The 16,720-nt window shown below is 41.7% G+C and overlaps 3 protein-coding genes across 3 annotated transcripts; 1 reads left to right on the top strand and 2 right to left on the bottom strand.

Moving 5' to 3' along the window:
* Positions 1-1,030: 1,030 nt before the first annotated feature.
* On the bottom strand, positions 1,031-9,083 carry gabra6a (gamma-aminobutyric acid type A receptor subunit alpha6a; the record flags this gene model as incomplete). Its single annotated transcript, XM_083915421.1, has 10 exons — positions 1,031-1,040; positions 3,318-3,553; positions 4,513-4,760; positions 4,856-5,008; positions 5,883-6,026; positions 6,129-6,211; positions 6,318-6,538; positions 6,922-6,989; positions 8,838-8,944; positions 9,025-9,083. 10 exons carry the CDS (start codon positions 9,081-9,083, stop codon positions 1,031-1,033), a joined length of 1,329 nt encoding a protein of 442 aa, XP_083771547.1.
* Positions 9,084-9,488: 405 nt separating this feature from the next.
* On the top strand, positions 9,489-12,118 carry nudcd2 (NudC domain containing 2). Its single transcript, XM_083915138.1, has 4 exons — positions 9,489-9,689; positions 11,020-11,068; positions 11,157-11,308; positions 11,872-12,118. The coding sequence occupies exons 1-4, from the start codon at positions 9,501-9,503 to the stop codon at positions 11,953-11,955; spliced, it is 474 nt and encodes a 157-aa protein (XP_083771264.1). The 5' UTR covers positions 9,489-9,500; the 3' UTR covers positions 11,956-12,118.
* A 125-nt stretch (positions 12,119-12,243) lies between these two features.
* On the bottom strand, positions 12,244-16,450 carry ccng1 (cyclin G1). Its single transcript, XM_083915137.1, has 6 exons — positions 16,241-16,450; positions 14,707-14,970; positions 14,363-14,616; positions 13,949-14,027; positions 13,581-13,691; positions 12,244-13,434 (listed from the first exon to the last, which is right to left on the bottom strand). Exons 2-6 carry the CDS (start codon positions 14,968-14,970, stop codon positions 13,243-13,245), a joined length of 900 nt encoding a protein of 299 aa, XP_083771263.1. The 5' UTR covers positions 16,241-16,450; the 3' UTR covers positions 12,244-13,242.
* Positions 16,451-16,720: the final 270 nt, after the last annotated feature.

Here is a 16,720-nt window from a genome sequence, read left to right on the forward strand (position 1 = left end):
TCCCGACAAGGTCAAAAAACCAAAAGGATGCACTAAAGGGTTAAAGTGGCCAAAATGTCAACTGCACATCAAGTTTATTCCTTCAGTTTGTATGTTACAGGACAAGTTAAGTGGCTTAAAAACAGAGAATAACATTCCATCCATTGCAGGTAGACACTTCATATGCAAACATCTGTGCCCAACAATCATGCAGCATCCGTACAAAAATAGAAAATTAATGTCATCAACACCCATGGGTATTATATCCTACTCTGTGTTTTCAGAGGACCTGCGGTGGATGTGAAAATGCAGCGGGAGCACCGGAGCGCCAGAGCAGAAAGGTGGGATGGAAAACACAATCCCGCAATTCATTTTCTCAGGTTTGAGTACATTTTTTGAAGCCGCGGGGAGGGATGCGAGCCTCCTCTAAATTGCCTTTGATCTTGTTGTAGTGGGAGCCGTGCTTCTGTAGAGGGCAGGCTTCTGAAAGCATTGGTTCACTGTTGCATCACCACCAGTTACAGCCATCATAGATTATATCATCCGCTTCTTTTTGATGTGTTTCTTGGTTTGTGTGTCTGAGTGTCATGCGTGCTGTATGTGTGTGCACGGCGTCTGTCTCGGGTCCGGGGGCCCCTGAGAAGTTGTTGTGTGTGTGAGTGTGTCTGTGTGTGTGTGTGTGTGTGTGCGTGTGTGTGTGTGTGTGTGTGTGTGTGTGTGTGTGTGTGTGTGTACGTGACAGGCTTAAAAGTGATTGAGGGCCGTGAAGGGCGGGCTCTTCAGCTGCTGATCAGAACACAAGTGGGCAGTGGTCACAGCCTGTGAAATTAATAGATGTGTGGTAGGAGAATAAATGAGTTTCTGATTCATTTCCTCCTCAGATGAGTGCAGAGTGACTGCTGAGCGCTTGTTCACACGCACGCACGCACGCACACACACACACACACACACACACACACACACACACACACACAAAGAGGAGAGGGTGAGGTGATGCTGGCTGGATGCTGAAGGTCTCTCCGGCTGCTCGCACCCTTGTCCTGGTCCTCTTTTAGGGAGCCCTGCAAGACCAGAATACAGCAAAGCACAAAAAAATTGTGAGAGGGGCACATACAGAAACGTCTCTCTTCTCACATTTAGACTCTTTGTCTGCAGTATTCTGCACAGCCCAAACTGTTACTGTGCACCCTGTCCTTCTTCAAAAGTACCGAGTGAGGGACGTGGCCAAAACATCTAAAAGAAATAGATGTGATGCAGCTGTTCAGTGCTCTCCATCTTGTCTCTCTCATTACTCTGCAGAACATTACAAACAAAACAACCATAAAAATTCTCTGACAGGAACATGAGAAGCATGATGAGCAGATTTGCACTCCCCAGTGTTGCATAACACATCTCCCTCTCTCCCTCTCTCTCTGTCTTTTTGCACTGTATCTCTTTCTTTCTTTCTTGGACATGGAGCTTTGTGTTCTATAAGTGGCTCACTTATAAGCGGGAAAGTGAATAGTGGCTTTTTCATGTTCTTAATGTACAAAGTAAGCTCTGGTTTCTTTTTGCCTGTGAGACCTGCTCCCCACGGAGAAACAGTGTTGTCATTAAAACAGCTGAGGTTTTGCCAGCCCTCAGGTAAACCTTATATAAAAGAGAGAGCTTGATGCATATTTTTTTCTTTTCAAATTAACGGAGCACCCAGTCTTTCTTTATTGTAAATCCATGATGATGATAAAAGCCACAGAGCTGGCGTCTATGCAGCAACAACGCCACCTAACATCATTCTCCTCACCCCCCCCTACAACTCCCGGGGCTGTTTCAGCATTAGAAATTATTGATGTCTTTACTGCCTAGATAAAAGTCTTTGACAAAAACTGTGGGTAGTTATTGTTCCACTGAAGCTATCATAATTAGAGCAGAGAGAGACAGGGTTGTAGCTCTTTGAGATACAAAGTAAGTATGCATAAATATCCTTTCGTCCATTTTTTTGCCTTTTTACCTCATTTGTACAAGAATGCTGGATATCTTCCAAGTATGTCTCGGCTATTTTTAATATTTTGCATGAAAGGCTTTCTGGATCGGCTGCCTTGTCACGCAAAGGTTAAAGGTTAAACTGAAAGAGGGAAGCTTTCTTGTAAGATGTGATACTGGGTAAAAACACTATATGTTCACATCAGTGGGACCTCTCAATAAGGGCTATAACATAAACCTTGAAGTTTGCAAACATAAAAAGATTTTTCTTTTCCTGTGAACTGCCAGACAAATTTCCCCCTTCAATTATCCAAGTATTACTCAGATTCAGACGTGATAATTACTCTTTCATAACTGGTTAACACATTCAACTTATTATATGAGGTTGCAGGTAGATATTGCTTTGTGCAGTCTACATTACATATACTACAATTAAATGCCCCATTTTATGCTCAAGTTTATACTTGTATTTTGGGTTTCTACTAGAATATGTTTACATGCTTTAATGTTTAGAAAAAGCACATTATTTTTACCCTCTGTCTGAAACGCTGGCTCCTTAAGCCCCTCTCCATGAAAAAAGGGTAGATTCTGGAGCACACCCGCTGGACGTGTCGACACCAACAGGGGCATACTGTTCCCGCTCTGGAGTACAGCGGAACTTTACCCGCGAAAAAGACTGAACCAAAAACGAAATACACTGATATATGTAAATGCTAATGTCAGGGAAAGCTGTAATCTTGATTCATGATGTTAATTTCTCTCCAATTTCTACCTATAGATATATAGTATAGTTGGACATCAAAACCGTACAGAAGTCCTGACGGCTCATTTAATACAGAATGTGTGCATTTCTCTGTGGATTAAGCACTTTGATACATTCACAATATTCATATAGCACCTCACACTGCTTTATAATCAAAAAAGACATGAAAATCCCACTTTTAACAGTATGGGACCTTTAAAGAACAATGTTGATGTATTCTGTGTTAATCCTAAATACGTACCTTACGGTATATCCTAAAAAAGCTGGGCACTGTATGTTTTTAGCAAATATTACTTTAACAGTGTGCTTTTATTGGAAGATATATTTCCAAGTGAAGATTAATGCACATTTGGAGCTCAACCCATCACTTCTGGCTGAAAGACAGTGTACGGTATATATGTGTGATTGCTTCAAAAGAAACTACAGTGTCCATGTTTGTCAAAATAAAGGAACATGTCATCCGGTGTAAAAGTGTGGCACGTTGATGTGTTTTCATGTTCCTGGAGCTCTTAGCTATCTCACGGGTTTGGATGGTTTGATGGTAAGAAAAATATAGAATATAGCAGTATCAAGACCGATGTAAATGTACCAAGACAATTGAATGTGACCAGTGTACCTGGCACTCTCCATGGTGTCCTTTGCCAGGTAGATGTACCAGTAGACGAGGTTGAAGAGGGCGAAGGCCAGGGGGAAGAGGATGCGGGCCCACTTGTCGATGGGACTGGTGCCGGCCAGCTGCGGGATTTGAGGAAATGCTGAACCCTGCTGGAGGAAAATCGGCACCGGTGGAGCGTCTCCTGGCTCACTGCGACACACTGAGTGATTTCTCCTCTTCAGGCGGCCGCTTTCCGACTGGTTGGGGGGGGTATTTGGAGGAAAAGCAGGAAGATATGAGATGGAGTTATTGAGGGAAAAAGAGTAGTTAATGTTATACATAAACATTGAATTTCCAGCCCGGTGAGTACATATATGGTGATTTTAATATGCTGAATTCCTGTATGTAAGGCTGGAAGTCATGTTGGTTCCCACAGGAGTTTTCTCTCAATGGCATGCCAACATCCCTATAGAACGCAGCAGGTAGTTTGCTGAATGCCCATAGGATGGATAGGAGAATATGCAGGGAGGAGTACTGGAGTTGTTCTCTGTTCTCACACTGAGGCTATTTTTAAAGCATCTAACCATGAGCCCTACACGTGAGACAGATCCCAGGAGGATGCTGTGGTGGCTTACTGTATTAGCATAAAGCATATAGCTAGAGATGAGAGCGCTACAACAGCACGTATTACTATTTAATGTGTGGTGTGCCCTGAATGAGGAGAATGGAAGAGGCAGGGTGACTACTTGGAAATGCATAGAAAAAGACCTCCTATCTGTGGCATTATTTATTTTTTCTCTACATCTGAGTCTGAAGCTACTGGCTTTCTGTTCATTATCAAAATCGCTGCATCAAAACCTCTGTAACACTGACGAGACTCCGTACCTCCACTCACCATTATTAGCTATGTAAATGCATTTTGAGATGCCAAGTGATATGAATCACACCCCTTCTTCAAGTGACAGGATGCGCTGATGTTTCCGAGGAGGTTGCTTATACCTACTATCCTATAATCAGTTCTCAGGAAAATCTGGTTGTAAAGATGTATATCATCTATGTTAACAACCAGGAACCCACCTGTATCATTAATTTCCCGAACTTGCTAATATTTATCTTTTCCATTTTGAGGAAAGAGTTCAGTAAATTGGGAAAATAAACTGGAAATAAAACTGATTTTTTGGTTCTTCAAACGGAAAGTCAACCAAGCGATCATCACCATGTTGTCACCATCGTCGCTGCCACTAGCCAACACTTCAAGCTTGTCTTGTCTTGCTTTCTGCCTCTTCAGTTGGTTGGCCTGGAGGGTGGCGAAGTAGTTCACTGCTGCAAACTCGACAAGTGCCGATGCCACAAAGGCAAAACACACCGCAATGAACCAGTCCATGGCGGTGGCGTAGGCTACTTTGGGAAGTGACTCACGGGCGCTGATGCTCAAGGTGGTCATGGTCAGCACCGTGGTGATGCCTGGAGGAAGACGAGCATTTATGAAACACACATGGAGGAGTATTACAATGCCAAACATGATTAGTACACATTAATTGGTGGGAAGAAGAGTGTACCTGCAACTGTGCGTGCAGGAACAGACTCTTTGTTGATCCAAAAAGAGACTTGTGACAGCACAACGACCATTATAAGAGGGATGTAAGTCTGAATGAGGTAGTAGCCCAGCTTCCTCTGGAGGTGGAAATGGACCACCTGCACAGAGTAGTGACCTGCAAGATAAACAGCACGTGTGAAGAGAGCAACCCTGAGGGACAGAGCACAGTAGCACGGTTACCCTTGCCTGCCCTTGAAACAGGATAGCTGCTGATAGAAAGCATATAGATATATCGCTGCTGTTATAGGACTGGAGACATCATGTGAGAGACAAAAGGAAGGAGAGAAAGGAGGAGGGAAAGGAGGAGGGAAGGAGGAGGGAGCCGACCAGACATTTGGAAATGGGATAAAGTCAAGAGGAAGGAGCGAGTGAGGAGGGGGCAGTAAGAGAGCATGCAGTGTCACTATGCGTAACACTGCCCCGCTCTGTCTAAACACATGCATGCAGACATTCACAGACCAAAAACACGATGCACGCACACACATACAGAGGTTTCCTCTCTCTCTCTCTGTTTTCTAAATGGGTACCATCTCTACATTTTTAGAGCCTGCATCGTGCTTTCCCTTTCTATTCCAGGAATCTGCTGGGTTCACAGCAGGGGGGCACTTCTTCTTCTAGAGAAAAAAGAAAACACATGTGCACGCACACACATGCACACACACACACATACACACACACATGCACCCAAACACTACTCAATTCTTCCTCCTCTCTGTCATTTACTGGGCTTTAAACCCCACAGTTCTTTTTAAAGGCACACCGTAAGCATTAGGCCTGACCACTTAAGCATCTTACACTCGATGGCTGCTACAGGAAGCCTTTGCTTTTATATCATCTCTGCTGCCAGGGAGTAATGGACACTAGTACAGAGCTTGTAGACACTCATCTACTCTCAGATTCATCATTTCATGAAAATTTAAAAAAAACATGTAGCTCCTAAGAGTGTGTATGCGGTGTCCTCACATGTGGTAGCTGACGGTGAGAATTACCTGTATTTGATTTGAATATCTCACTAGACAAAGTCTGTCCCACCAGGTCATACTGCAGAAGACTTATGGACTCAGCGGGACAATCAACAGATGCTATTGGTCCCTTCCTCCATGTGAAAAGGATTTCACTGCTAGTGTAGGCATCTAAATATGCAAAGAAAATCAGGAAAAAACTTTTAAAAATTCAAAGGTTAGACACCTCTATGAATCTGGATATTAGTATTATTATTCCTTTGTTACACTTACAGCTTCCAAACCTGAGAGGACAGGCATGTCCATCCATGGGGAAGTCCATCAGTCTCATCGGACACTCTGCACCGATTGTCAGTCTGACAGCAAAAGAACACACAGACACAATTTTTCTTTTTCCTATAAACTCAGTGTTCTCACATAAGATCCCATCAGCAAAACCATGAGTGTTCAATGTAAGATCACCTCATGGTATAGAAGACGGTCCCGTTCTGCATGATGCGGAAGAGTTTGTTAGGTGTGGTTGTGTTATGAGAAATGGACTTCTTGGAGTTTCGGAAAAAAGTGTCTGGCGTCCAGATCTTGTCCACCATGCGATTGTTCAGCCGCAGGATTTCAGTGGGGCCCTCAAATTTCAGCCGCTCATCAAACCACATCTGACGGAAGAACATGTCCATAGTGAACTCCTGAAACATGAACGTACAAAGTTAGTGGATGTAAAACAAACCAAACTGCCCAAAATCCTAACTCTAAACTGCAATCATCGTCCATACTGAGATTCATCTATATGCATGATACTGGAGAGTCTTTTCAACTTGCAGTGGAAGGTGTGGAGAGATGACGAGGCAATGATGGATGCCACTCATCCTAGATAATCATTAATCAATTCATTCAGCCATTCCCTCTGTCTGACATGTTGTCATATTGATTTAGAGGCCATCAATAATGGAGTTATAGGGCTGGTCAAACAGATTAAAGCTCATTAGATGGTCTCATGGCAGATTGCCCATAAGGCAGGAATTCAGTTTAATCTTTGAGTCAGCACATATACATCTCCTTAGTGTCTTACCATCTCGACATCTGAAACAGGTCCAAAGCTGGTGACAAAGATGTCTGTCTTCACCTCCGTAACACCACCTGGAGCGGGAATTAACAGCTGTACAGTGCACACAATAATACAAGATGCAAAAAATAGCCTAGCACAATCTATTTAAAGTTGTACTCCATAATATTTTCATCTATTTAGTTGTCTTTTAGGTTATTATCTATCAAAAAATGAGTCAAAACAATGTTGATTGATCATATGACCCACTAATGGAAGCACTTCTACTTGCCTTTTTGCAGAGTCTGTGGCGACATTTCAACAAATAGACCCGTGTTTATGACGTTATGCTGCGTTCACTTGTAATCGGAAATCGGCCACTTCCAACTTCTGAGTCAGGCTTATGGTAGTAAGGGCAGAAGTGTAACAGGAACGTGTGTGTGTGTGTGTGTGTGTGTGTGTGTGTGTGTGTGTGTGTGTGTGTGTGTGTGTGTGTGTGTGTGTGTGTGTGTGTGTGTGTGTGTGTGTGTGTGTGTGTGTGTGTGTGTGTGTGTGTGTGTGTGTGTGTGTGTGGATTCAAAAGGGTAACATATAAGGGACGGACTGGAAGTAAAGAGGTGAATAGCTGGGTTCGAAATTGTTCCCTATCATAGAGGTAGTGCGCTATATAGTGTGTACACCATTTTTTTGGTGTTCAAATTCTCCGTGGTTATTTTCATTTACTATATAGTGCACTATTATATAAACATTATATAGAGGATATCGAGTGGGTGAATGAGGGAACGATTTCTAACACAGCTAGTGTTTATTAAACTGTCACTATGGAGTTTATAAAAAACAACATAACTGTCCTTTTACCTCTTTCTTATGGATGAAAAAGGTGTCAAACCAACATTAGAGGTGATCGTTATCGTTCACATGTTCGGCCGTTGTTGTCTTTTTTTTTTCAACAGAGCGTTTGGACCTGGAAATCTAAGGGTGTTATGTCCGACTGAACAGCCGTATAGACTTTTTCAACAGAGTTCCATTGCTAGGCAACAGCCCTGGTCCATGTTAACTTCCTGTCAATTGATGTCATTCACATACACGGCAACAGGAAATAAACCAGGACACATTTAGAATGTTTATGTTTACATCTTTTAAAAAGGTCTATACAGGGAATGACCAAACAAGATTTCAGACACTACACTGGATTTTTCTAAAATATCGTTGCATCAATAGATGCCGGATATATGTGTGATGGAAGCGGATGCGTCCAGCATCATGTAAACAAACGGAGCTGTAATCTTGTTTGTCTGTTTATGATACAAAGCTGCACTCAGGAGAACGGTAAAAGGTTGTATTGCTGTTGCAAGTTAATATCAAGTTAATATCAATGTTAAAATTGCGTTGGTGTTTAACTGTAGTTTTATTAACAATGGTTGTGTGTCCTGATTGTGAGCTGTAATAGCCCACAGTTAATTTATTTCACGAGCGAGTAACAGTAGTAAGCTTGCTCGTGAGTAATGGCTGTGCGTAACTGCAGTTAGCTTTCAGACACCTGGCTGCCATTAGCACCTCTTCTGCTTCTTCTTCTCTACAAACACGACCACATTGCATTGTGGTAAACAGGAGTACAATGTAGTGCACATCGTATGTACACTCAAATTACTTGTGCATTCTGGGTATTTTCTGGTGGACTAACAGAGGATATGAAAACCACTACAAAATGGCATGCACACTATATACACTACTTCTATGATAGGGAACAATTTCGAACTCAGTTACAGTGACCGTTAACGTGACAAGATGGAGGGCCCTGAAAGAACAGGCTCCCTGCAGTTACATCTTACAGCTAAGGAGGCCGCTACAAACAAGGTCTCTCAGTTCTTACAGAGTACAACTTTAAATACTAAACATAAGTCTTTAGAAACACGGCTTTAGGATTTTAAAGTCTGAATTACCTCCTGAATTAGGTCGCAGTCTGTTGTCATAACCATCCAAAAGTCGATCCAAAATTAGAGTGATGTTGTCCGAGTAAACCTTCTCATTTCCACGCACGCCACCAAGACTGCAGAGAAACTGAAGGTCAAACTCTAGGGCTCGTGGTACTCATGGTAACCGTTGTTCAAGCACAGAGGGAAGACTTACCTTATCCAGCAGGTAAAAGAAACTAACGTTAATGTCAGGAGAGCCATCCTGGGCAGCATATCACCAAATCTGCAGTCAGCTAAAGTCCTTATGTGTGCAGCTAAAGTGACTGGTAGGTCTACATAAGGCCACCGGAGACACCAAGTCAGGAACAGTAATCTAATTAACAGATTAGTAAATCTGCTCCATTTTTAGACAAACAGTGAATTCTCTTGGTCTCCTTTAATGCTAAAGTAAAAATAATCAAAACAAAAACAAACAGTCAATGCAACTCATCCAATTTCACTTCAATAATGACAATAAAGCACCAACAAAGGGCTGACATGTACCCCGAGAGTTATTTCTCTTGCTGTAGTTCGCTTCAGCAGACAGAAGATGGCGATGCGGCCGCCATGTTGTTCACAACCGGAACTGCAACACATAGCGAGAGAAGAAGAAGAAGTTTCGAGAAAGTGAGCCCGATGTGAGGCTGCAGCATGTCGGTGCACTTCGAGGAGAGGAGCGGTGTCGTCCCCTGCAAGACCCCCTGGGGATCCTGGTACCAGACCATGGAGGAGGTCTTCATCGAAGTCAGCGTGCCTCACGGGACGTCCGGTAAAGAGGTCAAGTGTCATCTGGGATCCAGAGACATCGAGCTGCGCGTCAAAGGGACGGAAATCTTCAAGGTAAACTCCTGAATCACTGTGGTTTTAACTGTGGTGATGATGGCGATCATGTGGGATCCAATGAGTCGGCTCTTTTTGAGTTTTCTCAATCGGTTTTGTGTGTGTTTTCAGTTTCCAGTTGAAATCCATAGACCTTTGCAAAGATGTAAACATAAACATTATAAATGTGTCCTAGTTTATATCCTGCAGCAGTGTCTGTGAATGACATCAGCTGACAGGAAGTTAACTAGGACCAAGGCTGTTGCCTAGCAATGGAATGACATCGAAAAGGTCTATAAAATGGTACAGTGTGGGAGTATGTGATTTTTTATTACAACTCTATAGAGAAAGGAAAGCAACATAAAATATATGGTTTTGGTAAATTGATGATGGTTTTGGCACGTTTATCTGATAGCACCTTTTAACAACAAGGTAATTCAAAGTGCTTTATTCAAAACATTAAATGCATTGGAAAGAAATGCATAAAATGACTTTTAGATATAAAATGACATTCAGATAAAACTATCTCAAAAAATGAAATAAAACCAAGAATATCAAAGGAATAGAAGTTACAGTGTTTAGTTTACTGAAAAGCAGCGGCAAAAAGAAAAGTCCTCACTCTTGATTTAAAACGTGTGTGTACTTGCATTAAACAAAATTAACCCTATCAAACATGATCAAATCAAGAGGCATCAAAGCCTCCAGTATATAAAGCTTTCCTCAAACTGCATCACCTGGGTTGGAGAGCTGGACCTGGTGTCTCTCTACTCCGGATCTACAGGATGCCAGTCAGGAAGTGGGACGAACATCTGGAACAAATCTCACATTCGGGGACCGTACTTCCGATTGTAATTCATGCATTGATTTAATCCTGGCTGGATTATTGCAGAACACTCTTTTCAAGCCTCACACAAGAAAACCTCAATAAACTTTAGCGGATTCAACGAAGTGCAGGCAGACTCATTACCAGGTATGACATATTTGTGTATCACAATATCTCGGTATATGATAACATCAGGATGTGATTGCGTTAAAAGAGGATAAATGATTATATTGAATTATTGCCCAGCCCTACTTTTAAGGCTCGAGGGGGGTTAGCTCCAGAATATATAGATGACATTGCTTTTTATTGATTTTACTTTTGCTTTCTTCCTCTCAACCTCCTTGAGAACAACTCCTTAACTTAAAGAAAATAAATGAACTCCTGTTCCTAGAAGAGGGGGGGGGGGGGGGGGGAGGACTTGAGTTCAGCCCAACTCTTGGTGGTGCACCGTATTTTAGTGAAATCGTAAAATAATTTTAAATGCTAATACATTAATCTCACAATCTCATCTTTTTACATTCATGTCAGGGAAAGTTGTTCGACACGACCATGTCTGACGAGGCTACATGGACACTCGGTAGGTTGCACGCCTCAAAGGGACGTACTCATTATCTTAGATTTTAGTGTACAAAAGCCGCCCTTATCTCACTCCTTTTTCTGCTCAGAGGACAAATGTCTCATCCGGATCATTCTGATGAAGACGAACAGAGAGGCAGGGAACTGCTGGTCGTCCCTGCTGGAGGGGGAATACTGTGCGAATGCCTGGGTCCAGGACCAGATGCAAAGGAAGCTCACACTGGAGAGGTTCCAGCGGGAGGTTAGTTTAATCAAGTGCCACCTGAAGGGTCATGATGTATGAAGTGTGTTATTATTATGAGTTACCAGATGCACCTGTCTTCCTCTACACATCACCACCCCTGATAAAAGGCTTTTAAGTTGTGAATAATGGTGTATACATGATTTACTACTGATCAGCTATTGTTGCCAGGATGTGTAAAACCCTCTTTGGCTAGTTTTTATTTGGTAATAATGTAGTTATAAATGATTATGAATGTTCCATTTTCTTATAAACCACCAGGGTTGTGTTAATAAAATACTTATAAATGCTAATATTAAAATACTAATTGTTCTTAATTGCTTTTAACACATTAGTAGATTATTTAATAAGTAAGAAAGCCATTATTCACAGCTTATGAACCCCTAATTTTGGTTTGAGATGAGTAAATGTGGGTTTTTTTTTCACTTTAACAATGTTTCGGGTGACAGACATCAGATATGAATTTATTCTCAGAGCATGTCATTAAATTTAGTGTGGATTTGTAAAATAAATGATAATGTATGCTAGCTGTATGCTTATGAATTGTTGCACCCCTTTTTTAGAATCCTGGGTTTGACTTCAGTGGTGCAGAGATCTCTGGGAATTTTTCCGGTGGTGGTCCAGACTTTTCCAGTTTACAGAAGTGACCGATGATGTGACACCAACAGCCGGGTACATGCTCGAGATGTCACCTCTGCCTCACGAACACTGCTGAGGACACCCACGGCACACAGATGGACAGTGGATTAATCAGAGCTCCTATGATGAAAAAACGATTTGCCTTCAGAAATACTGGCTGTTCTGTTCGACACAGACACTTTTCAGCAGCCCTTTTATAACATGAAGTCGAGCGGCAGAACAGTTTATGGAAATGGTTTCATTTGGTTGTAAGAAGCCTGTGTGATGTTTAAATAATGAGAGGAATGCACAAGCAATAGCTTTTCAATAAAGTTTTATTGAAAGGTACAAGTACATAGGTTAACGAGATGGTGTATTCAATTGGCAATTTTGAATTTGAGAACACATTTTATTTATGTCATTAAAAGAAACTTCAACTAGACAGGGAAACTGAAATGCAATACAAGTGCCAATCCAAATTTCCACTGCAACAACCTTTTTTTTTTTTCAGTGTTCTCGGCCTCATTGATAGAGGGAATCAATTACACGTGGCACTTCCCTCTGTGTACACAAATTAAGAATTGGTGAAAACAACTCATCTGTAACCACTGCTGACATTTTAGCTCAAACTGTGTGGTCAGTCATTCAAGACTTGATCGTCAGTAGCCTCACTTCACTGGAGAAAACCAGAGCTCCCTCGCTGTATCAAAATAAAAACAAAAAATCATCACCTTGGGTAGGAGTGTGCATTCAGGACAGTTAGCAACCTAGGGTGGAAGTTAAGGATTTTGGGCCCGATTTCTTGGTTCCATTTTTGCTGATCACAAAATCCTTCTCCCTCCTCTTCCACATGGTGGACTGAGGACCTAGGTGGTTCTATACTTATTCGCTTTAGACCAGCAACCCGTTCCAGGAAATACCAAACACTGTGGTACGGATTTTTAACGAGAACATACTGTACACTTGTGCAAGCAACTCAACCAGGAAAGTAAAACTTAGCAAGATGGCGGTAGTTTAACCTGACAAAGCATTACTCCTTGCCATTGGGGCAGATAAAATACAGTGTGCTTGATAAATGTATGATTGAAAACAAAGTGTAGGAAAATTGTAACATTCTGTCGCTTTTTTTCCTTAAAGACATTCATCATCTCAGGTGAAAATCTGTAAGGAAAATAAGTGGAGCCGTACGTCGGTGACCATACTGCAAGAAAGTCGCCCACAAGCTGTCTCTAATCAGAAAACAGATTATTTGGGGACAGGTGTGATCTTTTTTTTTTTCCCCTGCATGCAAGGTCACCCGTTCGTACCCCCGGGGTTTAACAAGCCGACTCGGGTATGGTGGGAAGATGAGTGATCCTGTAGTAGCTTGGCTTCAGCTGACGTGCAGTTCTTCCCGAAATAGTCCAGCGAAGCCTCTGGCCATTAGGCCTGGAGCACCTGGTGGTGGCATATTCAGCCAGGCATTTTCCAACCAACTCACGCACACAGATCAGGTCCCCGTCTCTGATCTGCACAGAAAAAAAGATTCAAAAAAATAAGAAATCTTTGGGCTCTGACCAAACAAAGCTACACCAAACCCACTTGGAGTTAAAACAATACTTCAGAGTTGTTAATTGCAGAACACATATTTAAGATTGTAACACTTGGTACTTACGTTCAGCTGCTGCTGCAGGCTTTTCAGGGTCTCTGGTAATTTGTCGGCGTACTCAGGGTCGTATTGTTCCTGGGCCTCATAACACAGGAGAGCCATGGCGAGCAGAGATGGCTGCAGAGAAACAGAGTATGGATTCTTAATTTTAAAAATACAGAAAACAAGAAAATGTGTAAAAAATAGATTGAACAGCTCAACAGAGATGGATTTCCACTACAGACATAACAGTTTTTAGTGATTTCCAAGCAAACAGTTAGAAAAGTGGAACTGCTGGACGTCACTTTAACAGAATGAAATCATCGAATACGATATAATTCCAACTGGAAAGAGGCCACATTTATAATGTTGGCAGACCGGTTATTTAGGCCTACCTTCATTTTGGAGAAGACAAATGAGCAGTGACAGGCTTTCAGCTGAGCCTCCAGTCTCTCAAGGCTCAGTATCTTCTTGCTGTGGAAAGAAAAAAAGCTTTTACCATCAAGACCAACTTGTAAATGGATATAAGGCAGAGTTCACTAGATTAGACTTATATCAATGTCAATTTAGTGACGCAAGTACAACAACCTGATATCACTGATAATGTTTTATACAGATTTTCATATTTGTTCTCAAGTCACATGTCTAAAAATCTACATGACTTCATGTGTGCCTGTTGGCTTTAAAAAACATTTTTGGCTAGCATTCTCTTTAAAGCCAAATATGAGAAGACACATTTTAGAAGAGTAAATATATTCTTGTTGAGTCATGGTTCAGCCCTGCAGGTTGATGTGACCATCTGTCCTTACTTCTCATCGTCGAGCTGCTCCTGGACATGGCTGTGAAAGAGGCGGAGAAAGCGCAGGGCTGTGGGGGCCTTCACCTTCCAGTAAAGCTTCTCCATGATGATCTTCTCCATCCTCATCATGTCAGACACTGTAAAGCGATTCTGACTGATGCGGATCAGTTCGTTGGCTAGAGGCACGTTTTTCTCCTCTTCTGCGGACTTCACAGCAATGTAGAAGCAGCACAAGCCCACGCAGGACAGGTGCTTTGGTTGAATCTGTGGAGGACGGGGAACGGAAATGATATTATAAAACAAGCTATTATTTCTAGAGAGCAAACAAGATGTACTTTTCAGGTGTTTACAAACCTTCATGACGGAGAGGAATCGATCCAACAAGCTGATGGCCAGTGAGAAGGTCTCTGAACTGAAGCCAAAGAACCTGGTCAGAGAGAGCAGGTCCTTCACCTCCAGCTCCCTTAGTCTGCTGGTCATCCTGAGGCCATTGTCCTGGGAGCTCTCGATGAGCCTCAAGCCGCTCAGCTTCGGTTGGTAGCGGCCCTCCAGATCCGTCATGGCCTTCAGCTGAACTGCAAAGGGCAGTGCTCCGGGTCCTGTTACTGTGTCGATCATCTGTGTAGATAGGGAAATAGAGCCAATTATTACTGAATCAATCTGGACTAAAACACAATATTTTTGACTCCAAAGTCCCAGTATGATAGTGTGACAAGACTTTGTGTATGACATTAGAAATATATGTGACACTTTGTAACTTTAGGTATGAAGACATTATGCTGGGTGATATGGTCTCTGGGGGGAAATAATAATGTAAATATGATTGCCAAAGATTACGTCATTTACTGTTTCTCTCTGCTGTAACATTCAAATAAGTTAAACATTTGTATTTAATGAACGAAGTCAAGAAAGAGACAGCGGGTACATGCTTAGATAATGAAATCCCAGATGACCTCTAGCCTTTTATTATGCATCAATAATTGTCCTACACAAAGTGTCAACTCTCCAACGCAATGCATCCTACTTGCCATACATTATTTTATATATATATATATATATATATATATATATATATATATATATATATATATATATATATACATATATATATATATATATATATATATATATATATAAATAATGTAACGTTACTTCACTAATAGGAACAGGTCTGGATTAGATATGTGTGTATTGCTCAGGAGTAACTGAGACATGGGAGTGTTTCCAAATAAGTAAGTTATCCAGTAACTTCCCCTGTGAACAGCTGTCATTGAACTGGACTCAACTGGACTAGTCAAGGGGTGGCAACTTACAACATAGATACACAACAGGGACATGTTGTATACGTTTCTCACAATTTGAAATTGTATTTGATCATATTAAGTTTAATACAAGTTTCTTAACATATATGATTGACTATGTTTCATGAGTATGTTGATAGTGTGGGCACATGATCAGGCTATCATAGGAAAGGACCAGGCCATGCAGCAGCGTCATGTCGGGACATGTCCCTGCTGCCGTACGCACTAGTGGAGAGCTAACACTGAGCCCGATGACAACAAACACAAGTGAGAACACCGTTCAAACCCCAAAACTGTGGCTACAACTAGAAGACAGAGCACCGTGGGGTATTAAATCAATTTAACGTTACGCTTCATAAAGGTGAAGGGGAAAGGACAAACTAATATGACGTTAACTACGTAACGTTAACCGTTAGCTGCTAAAGCTAAGGCTAATTCACAATTTAAACGTTAACGTTAGTTTAACGTTAGTTTTAGCTACGGACAACCACATAACGACGTGTTTTGAGCTTTTAAATCGTCATACCAACTTTAAGTGTAACATATGCCCAGTTAAGATGATGTAGAATAAATATTGGATAACTTACCTTGTTTTGTGTTAGGTTGCCTTTTATTTAACGAAAAATCAACGATGGAAAAAGTCCTCCACACGCTTAAACAAAGCGAGTGAAAATAGATTTAAAATTAAAAAAAAGTGTAAGTATGAACTTTCACTAAAGAAAGTTTTAGGTTTAATTTCTGCCTATGCACACGCCCCTACCCTTGGCGTAAGGCGATGGGGGAAAGGACAGTCTGGGTTTTAATGCAGGCATAAAACCAAGCCTTTGCCCAAACATGGTGAGCTTTCATTGGCCATTCACGGATGACGCTCCTGGTCCTACTTTCCTATTGGTTATATTTACAGCCAGTCACGATCAAGTCCCGCCTTATACAGGTTTGGGGACCAATCACAGATGTGGAGGTGGGACATGGCCTAACATTGCGACTTACTGTGATTTTTGTATACAGTGTTTCTTTTTTCCTTTATGGTGGCAATAAAATTATACTCTACACTAAAATCACTTTAA

This window comes from Echiichthys vipera (genome assembly GCF_963691815.1).
Source record: "Echiichthys vipera genome assembly, chromosome: 6".
In the NCBI taxonomy this organism is placed as follows: domain Eukaryota; kingdom Metazoa; phylum Chordata; class Actinopteri; order Perciformes; family Trachinidae; genus Echiichthys; species Echiichthys vipera.